Raw genomic sequence first — 17,922 nt, 5'->3', positions numbered from 1 at the left:
TAAACAATAAAGAGACGCGAGTATTCAGATATTTACAAGTTTATTATTTTGTGTTACAGTGCAAGTTCATCTGATGACGACTGGATTCCTCCAAGTCACGCAGAGACGCCACGGTCCTCAAGCACACCTGTGCACCCAACCCCCACAGCCACCCCCACAAGAGGGAGAGGCAGAGGGAGAGGGAGAGCTGGGACTTCAGAAAGAGGGAAGAGTGCTCAGCCATCTTCTTCTAATGAAGAAAGCTGGCACACTGAAACAGACGCAGACGAGGACCCAGTTTTGTTCCCATTTGCACCAAAACGACCACCAGGACCTCAGCTCATCAGAAATGCTGCGTATTCACCACTTGAGCTTTTTCAGTTATTTTTCACCACGTCTGTTTTTGAATCAATAATAAGAAACACCAATGCCTATGCTGCAAAGAGGGCTGAGTCGGGTAAGAAATTCATGTGGATACCGCTCGTTGTGAAAGACTTTTTGTGCTACATTGGCATTTTAATCTATATGGGATTGGTAAATGCAAAGACTTTGGTGGATTACTGGTCAACAAAGGACATTTATAGTTTTCCTTTTCCTCGTTCTGCAATGTCCAGATCCCGTTTTCTTAGCATTTCTTGGAACCTTCATCTCTGTGATCTAAAAGAGGATGAAGATAACATAAGAAAAAAGGGAAGCCCTGGCTATGACAGACTATTCAAAATAAAACCCCTCTATGGCAGCATTGTTTCTGCGTGCAAGACATATTTTCAACCACAAAGGCAACTGGCAGTGGATGAACGTATGGTTGCATCAAGGGCAAGAATTGGGCTGAAACAATATATGAAGGACAAGCCCACAAAATGGGGCTACAAATTGTTTGTCCTTGCTGATTCATTGTCTGCATACACCTGGAACTTTTTTGTGTGTGAGGGCAAATCCGAAGACACAGGTAAAGGCCTCAGCTATGAATCGGTCATTCAGCTTTTAGATTTTAGTCTGCTTGGACAGGGCTATCATATTTTTATGGACAATTTTTATACCAGCCCAACTCTCTTCGTGGATTTACTGTCCAAAAAGACTCTAGCTTGTGGCACCATACGGACTAATAGAATAGGCTTTCCAAAAACCCAAATCAACGACCTCAGCAGGAAGGCGAAAAGAGGAGAAATTCGTTGGCTCAGAAATGGCAATTTTCCTGTTTGTAAAATGGAAAGACACTAGAGAAGTCACAATGAGCTCAACTATACACAAAGCTTACTGTAATGACAGCGTAAACCGACGTGTGAAGAGTGCTGACGGTGTCTGGAGAAGAGAGAGCATCCCGATTCCAAAAGCAGTGCTCGAGTACAATAAATACATGGGCGGTCTTGATCTTTCTGATGCACTCATTGGATATTACAATGATCCAATGCAGCAAAGATATTTAACGGCTAAAGTCCGTAGTATAGCCTATTGGCTATGTTGTATCCCCAGAATTCCGATCGGCGCACATTGACAAAAATAAATAAATATTTTCACAGAGTACAGTCTTCTCTACGAAATAGAGAAGAGATCGCACGGGCGCCTCCGCGTCCTGATTATGTCTGCTATATTTGCTTTTTTTGCTTCTTATTTATTAATTCCAGGCAATTCGTTGATGAAACATTGATTAAAATACATAAATAAATTTATACAAAAAAATAAAATAAAAAATTATACAAAACGAAATTTTTTATACAAATTTGTATACATTATACAAATTCGATTTAAAGAAAGGCTTTTTACAAAACAAATCTTAATAAAGTGGTCAAAATAATCTCTGACCCATCTTATGATCCTACTCATGGTGTTCACTTTTCATATACCGGTAATCAACATAGATTAAATTAAAATAATAAAATAACATTATATTATGTAAACATAAATATGGAATATAATATAATTACTGCCTAATGAAAATTTGACTATTTCAACCACTATTTAAAGCGGTTTATTTCTATACCGCGGGAATTTCTTGCTTTTCAACCACAGTAAGAAAAAATCCATACCAGCCCTAGTAGACGGTAATGTTTTCTCTTGGTTCATCTCAGTCAGTATGAATTAAGTTTGATATATAAGTCGCACCTGACTATAAGTCGCAGGACCAGCAAAACTATGAAAAAAAGTGCAACTTATAGTCCGGAAAATACGGTACATCAGAGACGTCTATTTGATTTGCGCGTTTACCTCTGGAAGACGTAATTTTTGTTTTTGCTCATCTGCAATTCGTCTATATGACGTATCCTGTCAGATGTCAAATAGACGTTTAGAAAATTTATTTTAGAGTTTTATTTAAACCTGAAATCTTAAAGATGTCTATCAAATGTTAGTAAACAGCAGATGCTTTCCAGATGAAGTGATCTTTAACAGACATCTTGCAGACTTACATGTGCTATCTGGGTAATATTACACTTTTACTTAAAACTCACTTTAAACCACTATTGAGTGTTTGCATTAACTTCCGATCGCGATGTAATGCGGATTTGTGTCACATGTTGTTAAAATGTTATATTTAGCATTTTATATGGAGCTAATAGCTACACATGCTAAGCATGTATAATGTAAACATTCTTTATTAATTTGAATATACCCCAAGTTGCATGAAAATCACAAACAAATCATATACCATCATAATCTTTATTAGCTTCTTGTTTCATGTGTAGAAAGGTTTCTTTGAAAGTGTTTTTCACGGAAATGCAAAGGAGGAAGTGCACATGAAAGCGTCATACAGAAGGGGTGGAATATAGTCATGCAAAAGATAGCTCTACACCAAATGAGAGAGCAATGAGATCATATCTAATGCAAACCAGGAACAGGAGACAGCGCTATGTACGCTGTTTTAGCTCTTCAGATTGCAGAATGAAATGAATAGAAATGGTATTCTGTATGACAAAATATTTTGTAAGCATGTGAAAAATCAACATTTCTCCAAATTTGCGCACTTTTGTACTAAGAGCCCTAACAGATGCTGTTCATTGAAGCTAGGTGAACACAAATAAACCAGAGCAGACGTACGTGAATATGAAAGAACTGAATTATTCTATTCAAAGTATAAAAAAAATTGTTGTTACAGAAAAAAATTCTGCACTCCTGACAGAAAATAGGAAATGAATGTCACTGCAACCCAGTTTTTTTCATAAACAGTGGTCAAATATCTAAAGTCTTAAATCTTTCTAATGATACTCTTTAATCTTTTCTAATGTTTGCCCAGATCAATTAAGAGTCTGATGCTTTAACGTGGGTTGAATGTTAAACAACAAAAATCTGAGGACATCTGCGATCTTTGAACCTAAAAGTGGTTAAGGACTCCTTTTCGGTTGAAACTTCCACCAGTTCTTCAACAATGTTGGCAGATAAAAAGCTTTTCTCTAGTGTGAATTCTCATGTAAAGTTCAAGGTTTGCATGTTGATGAAAATTCTTTATTTCTAGTGTGAATTTTCATGTGGTATTTAAGGTTTCCTTTTCGGTTGAAACTCTTTCCACACTGTTGGCAGGTAAAAGGGCTCTCTCCACTGTGAATTCTGATGTGAACCTTAAAGTTTCCATGTTGATCAAATTTCTTTCCACACTGAGGGCATTTGTAAGGCTTCTCTCCAGTGTGAATTCTCATGTGGACTTTAAGGTTTCCATGTTGATCAAAACTCTTTCCACACTGAGGGCATGAATAAGGTTTCTCTCCAGAGTGAATTCTCATGTGCCTCTTAAGGATTCCTTTTAGAGTGAAACTTTTTCCACACTGTTGGCAGGTAAAATGGCTCTCTCTGGTGTGAACTTTCATGTGGTAATTAAGGTTTCCTTTTCGGTTGAAACTTTTTCCACACTGTTCACAGGTAAAAGGCTTCTCTCCGGTGTGAGTTCTCATGTGGACTTTAAGGTTTCCATGTTGATAGAAACTCATTCCACACTGAGGGCATTTGTAAGGCTTCTCTCCAGTGTGAAGTCTCATGTGGACTTTAAGGTTTCCATGTTGATAGAAACTCATCCCACACTGAGCGCATTTGTAAGGCTTCTCTCCAGTGTGAAGTCTAATGTGCCTGTTAAGACTTCCTATTTGAGTGAAACTCTTTCCGCACTGTTGGCAGGTGAAAGGGCTCTGTCCAGTGTGAACTGCCATGTGGTAATTAAGGTTTCCTTTTCGTTTGAAACTTTTCCCACACTGTTGGCAGGTGAACAACCTCTCCTTTCCGGTGTGATTTCTCATGTGGACTTTAAGGTTTCCATGTTGATTAAATCTCTTTCCACACTGAGGGCATTTATAAGTCTTCTCCCCGTTGTGAATTCTCATGTGCCTGTTAAGGCTTCCTATTTGAGTGAAACTTATTCCACACTGTTGGCAGGTAAAAAGGCTCTCTCCAGTGTGAATTTTCATGTGGACTTTAAGGTTTCCATGTTGATAGAAACTTTTTCCACACTGAGGGCATGAAAATGATTTCTCTCCGGAGTGAATTCTCCTGTGCCTGTTAAGGATTCCTTTTTGAGTGAAACTTTTTCCACACTGTTGGCAGGTGAAATGGCTCTCTCTGGTGTGAACTTTCATGTGGTAGTTAAGGTTTCCTTTTCGGTTGAAACTTTTCCCACACTGTTCACAGGTAAAAGGCTTCTCTCCGGTGTGAGTTCTCATGTGGACTTTAAGGTTTCCATGTTGATAGAAACTCATTCCACACTGAGGGCATTTGTAAGGCTTCTCTCCAGTGTGAAGTCTCATGTGGACTTTAAGGTTTCCATGTTGATAGAAACTCATCCCACACTGAGCGCATTTGTAAGGCTTCTCTCCAGTGTGAAGTCTAATGTGCCTGTTAAGACTTCCTATTTGAGTGAAACTTTTTCCACACTGTTGGCAGGTGAACGGGCTCTTTCCGGTGTGATTTCTCAAGTGGATTTTATGGTTTCCATGTTGATCAAATCTCTTTCCACTCTGAGGGGATGTGTAAGGCTTCTCTTTAGTGTGCATTTTCATGTGGCTTTTAAGGTTCCCATGTTGGTAGAAACTCTTTCCACATTGAGAGCATGTGAAAGGTTTCTCTCCGGAGTGAATTCTCATGTGGTAATTTAGGTTTCCTTTTCGGTTGAAACTTTTCCCACACTGTTTACAAGTGAAAGGCTTCTCTCCAGTGTGAGTTCTCATGTGGACATTAAGGTTTCCACGATGATCAAATATCTTTCCACACTGAGGGCATGAAAAAGATGTCTCTCCCATATGAATTTTCATGTGGACTTTAAGGTTTCCACTCTGATGTGATATGGAAGGCTTCTCTCCAGTGTGAATTCTCATGTGATAATTAAGGTTTCCTTTTCTGTTGAACCTTTTTCCACACTGTTGGCAGGTAAAAGGGCTCTCTCCAGTGTGAATTCTCATGTGGACTCTAAAGTTTCCATGTTGATCAAATCTCTTTCCACACTGAGAGCATGTGTAAGGCTTTTCTCCAGTGTGAATTCTCATGTGGATTTTAAGGTTTCCATGTTGATAGAATCTCTGTCCGCACTGAGGGCATGAGTAAGGTTTCTCTCCGGTGTGAATTCTCATGTGCCTGTTAAGGCTTCCTATTTGAGTGAAACTCATTCCACACTGTTGGCAAGTGAAAGGGCTCTCTCCAGTGTGAACTTTCATGTGGTTATTAAGATTACTTTTTCGTTTGAAACTTTTCCCACACTGTTGGCAGGAGAAAGGCCTCTGATCTTTCTTTTCTATTTCATTCAGTTCTTCACTCTCCTCTTTCAGCGCCATAAGGTCTAAGGCAAAAAAAAAAGTAAATAAAAAAAGACATCAAAAACATTTAGACATGTAAAACATCAAACCCAACAACATGTATCAGAGTGAGTGAAGCGGAAATATTTCCTCCGGAGAAGAGAGCGCCTTTCTGAAGATTCTCTCAATTATTGTTTTAATAAAGTTGTGAAACGTATACATAGCCTAAATGCACAGTACAAACATCAAAGTTAAGAACGAAGGAGAAGAAATTGAAAGGGAGTATGGAGAAACTGAGTTTGCAAAGATTCATTTTGTGGTATACTAACAACAAAGTCTGAAATACTGTCGCAGCTCTATACTGTTAAACATCCTGACATCCAGACTGATGAGAGGTCTGTTTAGACAACGTTGAGGTCATTTGCTAGTTTGAGTTGACATACGTCACGAGACTCACGACCAAACGTTAGCGATTGGTTATGGCAGATCCAGAGTGGCTCTGGGCAGATCCAATAGTTTTAAACTTCAACAGAGTACCCGCCTTCAAGGAAGTTAACGCTTGTCAATGGAGAGTGGCCAGACTCTCTGTACAAATTAAATGTATGAGAGTCTGGTAGGACCAGGCTATTGTGGATATATTTGCATGAGCTTTGCAATTCGACATTATCCAGTCAAGTCACGTCACATTTGTTTATATCCTACTATAAAAAATATTGCTTTAAAGCCACAATATCATGACTGTTATCTATAGGCCTACTGTAATTGACCGTTCGCAAAAGCCACGCCCCTTAGTTATTGTTACTACGCCCGTCAAACAATTGAGAACCAGACACATAGCCATGGCTGGGTTGAGCTCCTTACATTATAAGTGATTGGTTTTGAGGTACGCACAGACATATCCTTCAGGGCACGACAGAAAGTATAGACAGAATAGCGCACGGGAACACATGCACAAAACAGTTTTGTAAAATTATATATCAATAATTTTTATTTGATCATATATCATTTTACAAAACTGTTTTGCGCATGTGCTCCCGCGCGCTATTTCAGTCACAACACTGCAATCAGAGGACGCGCTGAAACCATCAACTCTCGATGCTGTTCTCTTCATTCATAACTCGTAGCCTATTGGGAAGGATCTATTTGTGTAAATAGTTGTGCAACTGCGCAAACTTTGTTTTGAAGTTTATTGTTTGAGTTCCAGAGGAATTTGTGACTGTCTGGTTCAACCACATCAAAGTTTCGTAATTAGTAAGTCCGTGCTTTTTCTCTTTTTTTTCTCGTTTGCTGACTGATGAGGGGGCCGCAGTGCCGTAGTGAAATGGTGTTTGTACATGTAGCCTATTTTTTAATTATAGTTGCAAGCAATCATAAAATACAGCATATGAAAAAAAAAATGGAAAAAAGTGAGAAACGGACCTCGGGTCGGGCTTAAAATATAACCGTAATGTTCGGGTCGGGTCAGGTTAAATTATTTCGGGTACCCAAATTGTTTCAGACCCAGAAGCCCCCAAGCAGTTTCTTCTGATCTGAACAAAGGCCCGGTGTTGGGTATTTCTGGCTCTGAGTTGGATGTGGCAAGCCTAGGGAAATTCAAGGAAATGCAATTCCTCTACCCTGCTCATGAGGAATTACTGGAGGTTTTGACTCAAGTTGTTGAGAAACTCGAGTTGAGTCTTGACTGACCAGCTGAAAAGCAGTAGCATCATCGTGATAGCAAATTAGCTGAATGCCTCCTCTCTGGTGGAGCACAACTTCACTGGGTTGGAGGCTTCCGTTTTCCCCAGATCCTCAAACATTGCAGGGCTAAACAACCACTGGTACAGGACAATGCCTAAGGTTGAAGAGATGCTCGTAAGTTCTCTCTCACCTGAATCAACATCGTTCTTGAAGGGCCATCAAACTAATTTTGTCAGCTATTTATTTATTTATTAAGTCTTAGTTCTAAATCAAATGTACTTTTTAGTTTTTTTTTCATCGTATTTAGTCAACCTTGTCATGTTTTGTTTAATCAATTTTTAGTCGACTACCCCCAAGTTTCACACACAAGGCTAAAGCCTAGTCCCAGACTAAAATACATGTTTGAGCTGTTTTAACTGAAAACAACTTACACTGTCATATCTTAAAATATATCTGTGCCATTGTTTTGTCTCAAGATGCACACCAGTCGTTTTTTTAAGGCATGCTTATAACAGCTACTTGAATCTCCTATTTAAACTAATGCCTAATCCTGGCTTAATATAAACCCTGAATCTTGAATCCTGTTATTGATCTGAACTAAACACGACAACACTGGCTTGCTTAGTTGGGGTATGAAAGACACTTAACTTTCAGTCATTTACATCAAAACTGACTGACATCATCGGATGAGAACAAAAGTCGAACTGAATGAGGCTGGATGATGGGATTATTGTTTTCTGTAGATCTGCTTTACAGATGAATCTCATCTTGCAACATCTACATTGGGATTAAACTGAATTGAATCAACATTAGGCTGCCACAAACTGAATAACAACATTACTGTCTTTTGTAGAACTGGTTATAGTTAAATTTAACTTGTTTAAAATAGAAGAGATTCACACTGTTAAATTGGTCACACACCAGACGAGAAGCACTGCAACATCTCACACCAAAGTCATCCTTTTCATTATCGCTGTGTGTTATGACCTGGTACCTCCAGTAGATGGAAGCACATGGCAGGGAAACGTATATAATTTTACACTCAGGTTAGTGTATGGGGGAAAAAAATGGAAAAATTAAAGATTAAAAATGGCTGTTTATTAGGCCTATACATTTTTACTTTAAAGCCTATTTTATTGTCACATGGTGACAGCTACACCACGGAAGTAATGGCTGGACTACAAACAAGACATTTAAGAAAGGTGTTCTCTGTTAAGAGTTTAACTCCTTTTGGGGTGGACTTTGTAAATGGAGATTGTTTACATTAATTCATTAACGAATCGTTCATGTGTCGTGTAACGAAATTATCATTTGACAAATCAATGAAAGATTCCGGAGGTAAAGTAATAATTTATGTTCCTTTCAACTTATCTTTGGGTAGGACGATGTGTTCAGGGTATTTGGCTGTTGAAAATATAACATTTAAGGCCACTCAAAGAATGAAATGACTTGAATAAACATTAGTTTATTTAGATGAACGAGAGTCAGTAAAATGAGCCAAAATTTCAATCACTGATTAACATGCAGTGGCTCAGTGGTTTGTCTACAAACCGGAAGGTTGGTGGTTCAATCCCCGATTCCACTTGACCAAGTGTCGAGGTGTCCATTGTCAAGACAAGTCATGTGACGCCTATCATACCCATAAGGGCCCTCTATGTGCATGAAGTAACTCTCTGCATGAAGTAAAAATATTTACTTGCAGTTGCTGTCCTGTAGCAAAACAGGCAATTTTAGACCATACATCGAATTGCGATTGGAACTGTACTGTGATATGGACACACTAATAAGCGATATGCTATTTTTCTGGGATGATTTATGTTATCAGCAAAATGCCCTATGAACTTTATTAAGGTTTGCACCTCAGTAAGTATTTATGACATTTTACGCATGCGCAGGAAGGTGATTTAAGCATTTTCAGATGTTTCACTGTGGACGAGAAAACCCTTGAAGACACTGGTGTGAACGAAGAGCATTTTGACACAACAGTCACAACAGATGTTTCTATAGTGGACAATTTGTGTCTTTGCTTTAAATCCGTTGTGTCGCTCACAATAATTCAAATAGTTTGATTTAAATCTATAATATGGCAATTTGTTAGAAACGGTGTACATTTTCTTCTTTTTTTTCAGTTATTTAATTATGCCATCCAGTATCGTGGACTCACTCTCTCGTTTCATACAACTGCAGTGACAGCCATTTTGTGACTATTGTTTTGTACACGGTTTTAAATATCGTACCTGTTTGTATCTTATAATCCAACAGTTTAATCTGAATCAATATCGCTTTATCTTCATAATTATTGATGTGGCAAAATGCTGTGTAATAAGTGGTATGACTGTATAACGTATTATGTCCATCTGGTTTGAACTTGCCGCGCTGCAACAGAACTCCGTGGAAACTTTGCGTTAAAGACCTAATAAAATATTTAGACTCAGATCAATATTTTGGGTCTAATTATTTACTTATGTGGCAAGTAGCCGTGTAATAAGAGGGATAATGTAGGCTACATTCAGCTGGTTGTTCTCTCAAAATAAACCCCCTTCAGGCTGATGGAAGACCCCTCCGCTTGCGTGTTCATTATCCCTTACAAAGCACTAGCCTTATTGCTTATATAAAACGGTTACCACACAATACAAATATTAAAGACAAAAATATGTATTAGTGCACTGTGCAACTTTCATGAAGTAAAATCACTACATGAAGTAAAAAAGCCTTCCTTCCACTGGAAAAAAAATAGTCCCTGACCGTAAACAGCAACAGAAGTTAAATTATTTCAACAAAGTCTTTATGAGCGAGTCAGTCAGTAGAGAGGACTTTTATATTGAAAGGACAAACTTGTTGTGAACAAGGAGAAGCAAGACGCATCTGACAAATGATGTGCGTCAGGCCACGGAAAACCGCTTAACTGTTAAAAGGACAAGATATCGCAGCGGACATTCAAACTGATTTTTTATAACGAATATGGGACTGACCTGAAGGAAAATGCTGTATACACTAGGGGTGGAACGGTACATGTATTCGTATTGAACCGAATCGGTACGGGCGTCACGGTTCGGTGCACGAATTTACACGGAGAATACACGGTATAAAAATAAATAAAACTTGCGTGCAAATAATTCATGTAATGCGGAACTACTGTTAGATACACGGGTTCTGTAGCCCTGCCCGGGTTCTATGGGTTTGCGAGCCCGCCTCTATGGGTTCTATGGGTTTGCGAGCCCGCCTCTATGGGTTCTATGGGTTTGCGCGCCCGCCTCCCTAAATGGACGAGGCATTTATACTTCGCGCTCACCGGTGCACTATTCTTTGAAACGACAGGGTGCCACTCGGTGTAATTGTCCTCGTCTAAACCATCAGGAATCAGCGGCGAGAAGAAGTAAAGGTACACTCGTGAATGTTTATTTTAGTACACTTTAGTAGGCTACACCAAAACCACACACTTCTTGATTCTCAAAGATTCGTGCAAAGCAGTAAACACGATTATTCCTTGTAACATTAGAAGAAGAAAAAAAAATGGATATGAGAATGTAACCTACAACTAAATTAACGTTATCTTACATAATTTCTAAAAAAAATTATTTAGTTTTGTGAACCTTTTTATAAAACATGGCTATTTATTTTTATTTAAAGGGCTTATGTCTGCTATTGTAGGCTCATTTAGTAAATGTACTAATTTAGATGCAAGAACTGGGTGCCGGTGCTGTGAGATGGACATGCTCGGCCAGATTCGGCTTGAAACCGTGCATCTTCGGATACGGAGCCGCGCGCGCTGTTACAAGAAAAGCCGTGCACTGCACACCGCCACGCGAAATGTGGCCTACGCACCCAACACGCATGATCGCCCACACCGCAATGACAACATTTTGCGCTCGTGCGTCCGGACATAAGAGATGCTGTATTTTCAGTTTTATTGTCTTATTTTGTTTACATCTTACTTTACACACTTCAGGGCAGCTGCTCAGGGGAGAGACTGTAGGTGGTACAGACTGAGACATGCACAATAAAAATAATTGCCTTCTGCATTTTTGTTTTGCTTTTCCCTCCATTGTACCGAACTCGTACCGACCAGTGATGTCTGAACCAAGGTATGAACCGAACCGTGACTTCAGTGTACCGTTCCACCCCTAGTATACTCGGTTACTTGATCTCTCACAATACTCTACTCTATAAGCTTCAATGAACAATATCAATGAGAACATATGTAGGGCTGTAATCAACCAAAGGAAATCTCGACTGAAGTCCTGAAATTTTCAACTAAAAATCGACTAAAAATGACGTTAGGAAAAAAAAAACGTTAAATTAATTAGCTGCGCACTGTGCGCAGTACTTGGTAGCCTTGTTGTCCGCCTAAATGAATTATAAATAAACATAAAAAAATGTCGGCTCTGACAGCGTTGCATCACGTGTACCTGCGCAATATCATAGCCTATGATTTCCGAAAATAGTTGTCAACTAGTGATATCATCACAAGAACTTTTGAGGAATATGCAACATAATTTAGACAATTGTTTTTATCATATGTATTATAATAACTGACAGGCACTATAATTTCAGCCGTGCCGCTCGCACAGAGTGAGGCTGAACACAGGAGCGCAGCTTCGCGGCTGAGACACGAATAGACTATTAACTTAAAGCTTTACTCTTAAACACAAAAGGCACGTCCATTTTAATAAAAAAATATATATTTATTAAACAAATCAGATCAAGAGCAAAAACGAAATAAAGTGCATAACTGAAAATAAAGCATAGGCTCAAAACTAATACAAACAGTGGCACAGCGCATTGCACATTAGGCTCCAATAATTTTTTCCCGTTTTCTATAAAATAAAATAAAATGCTGCCACACTGCCGATGTCTTTGTTGACATGGTAGAAGAGGACTGACTATGAATTAAACGCTCTCACAATTAAATAAATAATATTCAGCAAACCTTCTAGTAGCCTACTTTCTTCTCTGTCTCTCTTCTCCGGTGGTTGGGCTAATCCAAAAGAAGTGAAAACAAGGGGGGTGTTCTGAAGACAGACTGTTACCTGTGAAACAGGGGTGCTCTGAAAACACCCCCATTAGCAATTAGTGCTTTCCACCTGATGACACGAACGCGGGAAAACTGATGAAATGAACGCGGCAAAAGTAATGAAATGAACGCGCCAAAAAATCGACCAATCAGAATTTTGGTCGAGCCAGAACGTATCGACCAACAATCGACTAATCGACTGGGAGATTACAGTCCTAAACATATGTTTAAGTTTCTAAAAGAGTGGTTGCTGGCGGTGTTGTGTAGTGATACATAGAACCGTTGGGTGAAGCAGTAGTTGTCGTGTTTTATCGTGAATAAAACACAGCTATTAAACCAATCAGAATCAAGGACTGGAACTAACCATTTGATAACTTTTAATATTGCTTGATTGATTATTTGGGGTTTAATGTTAATATTTACCAATTGTACAATTAATTTGTATGTTTCAGCTACTTGAATATTATAATTTAATGTCATAACAAATACCCAATGTGGAAGTATGATCTTCAGGGCTGCACTTAAAGGGATAGTTCACCCAAAAATTTGAATTAGCCCATGATTTACTCCCCCCAGAAGTAGGGCTGGGCGATAAAACGGTATCGGTATTTATCGACGGTACACCATTGTTGGTAACGATATAACATTTTTTTCGATATAGCGCTCAATATTTCCAATCAAATGCGCGGGCACGACCACCACCACATTGCCCAACATCAAATGGCAAGCGTAATGAAAGCGGAACGAAACAGCGCTATTATTTTGTGCTTCACGGACCGTTTATCAGTGCAGCGCGAGCCGATCTTGATCAAGCGACACTGTTACTACACAGCGCTAAGAGATCCAGTGAAGAAAGCATTTGAATTCGCCACTGAAGTAATAACATCTCTGCAAGATCTAGTGAGAAGCATTCATATTTCTCTGTTATTAACGGATCAAACAGCGCTGACGTGGAAACCAGGAGACACACTGTGCCGTGAATTAACTAGTTATATGCTTTAAGTCCACAGATCTGCAACATTCACCATGGATTTAATGTAGTAACACTAACTGTGAGCTAACCATGGAAGTTTGGTAGGAATAGTAAAATGATTTCAAGTACGTCACATCTTTTTCCAGCACTTCAAAAATCAAATATCATCATATTTAAATGTTAATTTAAATGTGATGACCAAAACATTATTTGTTCATCCTTAAAAGATTACCCCCATTTATAAAACTAAGTTTCAAGATGTAGGAAAACTCACACTTATTTAAAAATAATTTTTCTTTTAATAATTTTTTTTTTCAAATCAAGGTAATTTTTTTGGCATTTCTTTCTTTTTGCTAGATCAAAAATGTACCTAACCGAAACACCACTGTGTTGTATCGAACTGTGTTGTTATAGAATAACTGAAATAAAATAATAATTAGGAAACATAAAATATAGTTTTCGTAATTAATAGCTCTTTACTTTTGGTGGAAAATCTGACCATTGGCTGTTTAGGGAAATGGCGCTTCATGCATGTGAAGTTACAAAGGCGATTAACTGCTGTCCTGCGATGCGCTCAATGAACGGCCGTAGGGTCGCGTCAAACACATCGCTAGTCCTAAGCGGCTGTTCAAAAGATGCATCTGTGAGTGGAATGGGAAATAACACAAGGTAATAAGATGCAAGTTGAACTTCTTTTAACTTTTAGAATGCGAGACACGGGTGCAACAGCCAAACAAGTCCGTCAAGCACAAAAAAACATTACTACTACTGTATGTTTGAGATGTCATTTTTTATAGATGTCTTTTTATTCTATTAGCTCGGTAAGAAAACTTTACAACAGCGTTTTTGAAAAATCAATTATTGCACCTTTAATTTGTCTCATATGACATTCTTCAAAAATTATAATTAATTTCTATAGAGTTTAACCTTTTAATAAGGATCAAATGACTGAGTTCAGCTTTGAGAATTAAACCAACCTGTTTGTTCCTCAGTTTCTTCTGGTTTCACACTGAATACTTCTTCAATCTTCATGTCTTCACTCTCCTCTTTAATAAACGCCACGTCTTCACTCTCCTCTTTAATAAACGCCACGTCTTCACTCTCCTCTTTAATAAACGCCATCTTTATAATAGTGTCTCATGGATCTCAGTCGCTTCACCAGGAGTTTTTCTGTGTGTTTGTCCTGTTTAAGAGGAGAATTAACAGAAAGATAAATAAATAGACACCAAGCGTCCCAATCAGCTCTCTAGTTCAGTAGTCCTTAAATTAACTGTTTAGACAAAAAAACACACACTCAAAACTAGGACTACAATTTCATAAAGTAAGGCAAATTTAAGCCACTTAATATTTAGTTATCCTTAACATAAGATATTAAAAGATGTTTAGATTACATTTAATAGATAACATTTGCAGTTGGTTTGTTAAAGTGGTCATATGATGCTATTTTCAAAGATAATTTGTGTATTTGGTGTAATAGAATATGTTACCATGTTTTAATGTTCAAAAAACACATTTCACATACCGTACTGTATACTCCTCTATGCTAAAACGCAGATTTCTACAAAGCTCCTCCTTCCGAAATGCATAGTGTGCTCTGATTGGCCAGCTGACCCAGTAAGTTGTGATTGGCCGAACACCTGAAGCGAGTGTTGGAAATGTTATGCTCTAATCGCAAGCTTCAGCTTCCAAAGCAATTATGAAGACAGTTAGTTATGTCATCAGTTTTAGGTTTCAGGTTTGTGCGATAAAACCCGCCTTTTGTATTTATGTGCGTTCTCATCGGCCTGAATGAAGACAATGATGGCGTTAATGGGAAGACTAATTAAAAAGTAAATAAACAATTTAGCCATTTCACAACTTGAAATAGGCTGAAAACCTGATGACTGTGTTTTTTTTAGTGAGCAATCAGCTTGCGGAAATTCATGTCTGTGACCAGTGTGTACAACCTTGATGACTGCTGAATTTTTTTTTACTAATGGTTCCCCGAGGAACGTTAAGTGACGTAAGCCGTGCTTGTTGTGACTTATTTTGATGGCGATGAGAACGCCAGAGGCTGAGAAAACAGTGCTCACATTCCCCGTGTTCTTTAGTTTACTATCTGTCTAACACGTTATTAGATAGAACTGTTATACAAAGAAAGTAGACACTAATGAAATATTATTAGCATATGCCATGTGGTTGATGTCCAGTGTAACTAGTAGACTTTTAAAAAATGGCAGGTGCTGGTGTTTCGCATGCGTTCGGCGGCCTATCAGCGAACACTCACGTCACGGATAGTTTCTATGAAAAGGTTCCTCCGGTGCATAAGCCCTTCATGTTACTCTCTAGGCTATTTAAAAGAAAAGCTGAACATTAGTTCACAAATTATATTGTTTAAATTGGTGCAGCCTTTAGTTATTATTTCGAAATAAATGTTAAAATGTGTAAAAAAAATACTAACTTGTTTAAATGTAGGCTATACTTGGTTTTAATAAATAGTAGAACATTACATAGTTGTTGCAAAAAAATAAAATAATTGTTTGTTTCTCTTTTTTATGTAATGTTTATTTAACCAGGAAAATTAAGTGTAGTGGAAGTAAATTTACATTTATAACGTTAGGCTACAGTATAAAATGTGAGGACTTTCTCATTTAAAACACCACAACTGGTTTAAACATAAGTTTTGATTATATTCTAGATACATAATGTGCTTTGTATGTGTATGCTATATGCATTTTAAATGTGAAAGTACAGTAAATTACAATATTCATGTTATTATCTGCGCGACCGCGTCGCAATGTGTGCCAAATGAGTAAAAGGTCAGTAAAGTTCATTTTAAAGGATAGGTCCTATCCCGAGCTCAGGAACACTGCACGGGAACTCACCTTTAGTTTAAGTTCAGTTTTGAAAAGCTCCGTTTCTGCTTCTCTGCGGCCGAAATTTCTTTAGCTATAAATCGATTCACGATATAGGGAACAAAACGAGACGCAACTTTTTCTGAATGCTCGTTAACGTTCATAAATGAAAGCATCACAATGTTATATTCAACTACAAGTAATTCCCTTTGCATTCCTTGTAAAAACGACACGATTGATTGAACTGTTTATATGGATTTAAACACCTCAAATGATTAAAAATACAAACCTCACTACAGTCGAATCACAACAAATGCATGGATGAGGCGCAGCCTAATGACGTCACATCGCCAGACCAAAATAAAAGTCCTGTCCACAACCTGGTGTGTCAAAAAAATCACAGATTAATCGATGTACATAAAAAATGTGATACATAAATAGAAATGTATATATGAATCTTCTGCTCACCAAGGCTGCATTTCTTTTATCCAAAATACACAAAAAACAGTAATTTTGTGAAATATTTTTACAATTTAAAATCGTTTTCTTGTGAAATATATATATATTTTTTAATTGTTTTTCTATTTTAATATTTTATAAAATGCAGTTTATTCCTCTGATGGCAAAGCTGAATTTTAAGCATCATAGCTCGAGTCTTCAGTCTCACATGATCCTTCAGAAATCATTCTAGTATGCTGCTCAATGAACATTTATTATTATGATCAAGTAAAATGTTACAAAAGATTCCCTTCATGGATGTGCAGCTGACAAATCTGTGGGAAACGACTCGCTGACGACACAGCTTAATGCTCGTCGGTTAAACAACCGTGATGTATTTGTTCTCTTTTAAAATGTTTGAATTTAAAACTCTGATTTAGTTTTTTTATGTGTATAGAGTATTCCCGAACTCTCCGACAGTGTGAACCTTTATATGGGTTCAGCTCATATAGGTTCATTACAGCTTTCTGTAATGGTATATCGAGTCGACGGTGAGCTGGAGTTAAATGTCTTTTTGGTCTTTTTTTTAAAACAGAAAATCTAAAGAAAATTATACATATAGGCTACAGAAAGATAATACAAATCTGATTTCACTCACCAAGCCTATCATTTGAAGAAAATATCCATCCCTTCCTAAAGGTCCGCGCCAGCGAGCGTGTTGGGCCGTTTAGTGAAATAGCAGCCTATCTAACGCAGATGAAGTAAAAAAAAATTATATTCAATAAATAGAAATATTTGTTGTGAATGCAATGCTTTTGAACATTTTTCCTCTGGCGTGCTGTGTTTTAATGTTTAAACTACAGAGAGAATTGCTTATCATGATAATACATATTTCATATTTTCCTAATGTCTTGTACCGTTAAACACGTGGATGAATAATCATATGCAAATGATATGCAGATGAAAACGAGGCGTTGTAAGCTCCATATATGGTTATTTCGGGGAGACGCATGTGCACACAGTCTTCCGCTGACTGGTAGGCTATTTATAAAGTGAATTCTGCAGAGGTTCTGGCGTACTCAAGGTTTTATAAGTGTGAATTTTTTTTTGCTTACTTTTTTTTGCTTTCGTGCGCACGTACACTTTTAGTAAGGATCCTACACAGTTTTATAAATGAGGCCCCAGGTGTGTTAGAGCAGAGGAGGCAGTCCCCAGGTGAGTTATGGCTCGTTTCCACCGAGCGGTACGGTACAGTACAGTGCGCAATTTTTTCCGTGAAACAAGGGGAATGACAACATA

General features: G+C 37.9%; 2 protein-coding genes across 3 annotated transcripts in view; one reads left to right on the top strand and one right to left on the bottom strand.

The window, feature by feature from the left end:
• Positions 1-17,922, top strand: part of LOC307003754 (uncharacterized protein) — a 239,208-nt gene that overhangs the window by 95,444 nt on the left and 125,842 nt on the right. The window lies entirely within an intron of this gene.
• Positions 2,617-16,575, bottom strand: LOC307003752 (uncharacterized protein). 2 transcript variants are annotated; one of them, XM_079622535.1, is made up of 3 exons: positions 16,475-16,575; positions 14,329-14,534; positions 2,617-5,728 (listed from the first exon to the last, which is right to left on the bottom strand). In XM_079622535.1, the coding sequence occupies exons 2-3, from the start codon at positions 14,471-14,473 to the stop codon at positions 3,390-3,392; spliced, it is 2,484 nt and encodes an 827-aa protein (XP_079478661.1). In that variant the 5' UTR covers positions 14,474-14,534; positions 16,475-16,575; the 3' UTR covers positions 2,617-3,389. The 2 variants fall into 2 exon arrangements, with proteins under 2 accessions (XP_079478661.1, XP_079478660.1); XM_079622534.1 differs by having other exon boundaries at positions 2,623-5,728; positions 16,216-16,531.

The sequence above is a fragment of the Phoxinus phoxinus genome (assembly GCF_949152265.1).
Source record: "Phoxinus phoxinus genome assembly, chromosome: 9".
Taxonomy (NCBI): domain Eukaryota; kingdom Metazoa; phylum Chordata; class Actinopteri; order Cypriniformes; family Leuciscidae; genus Phoxinus; species Phoxinus phoxinus.
This window is presented reverse-complemented; position numbering and strand designations above follow the sequence as displayed.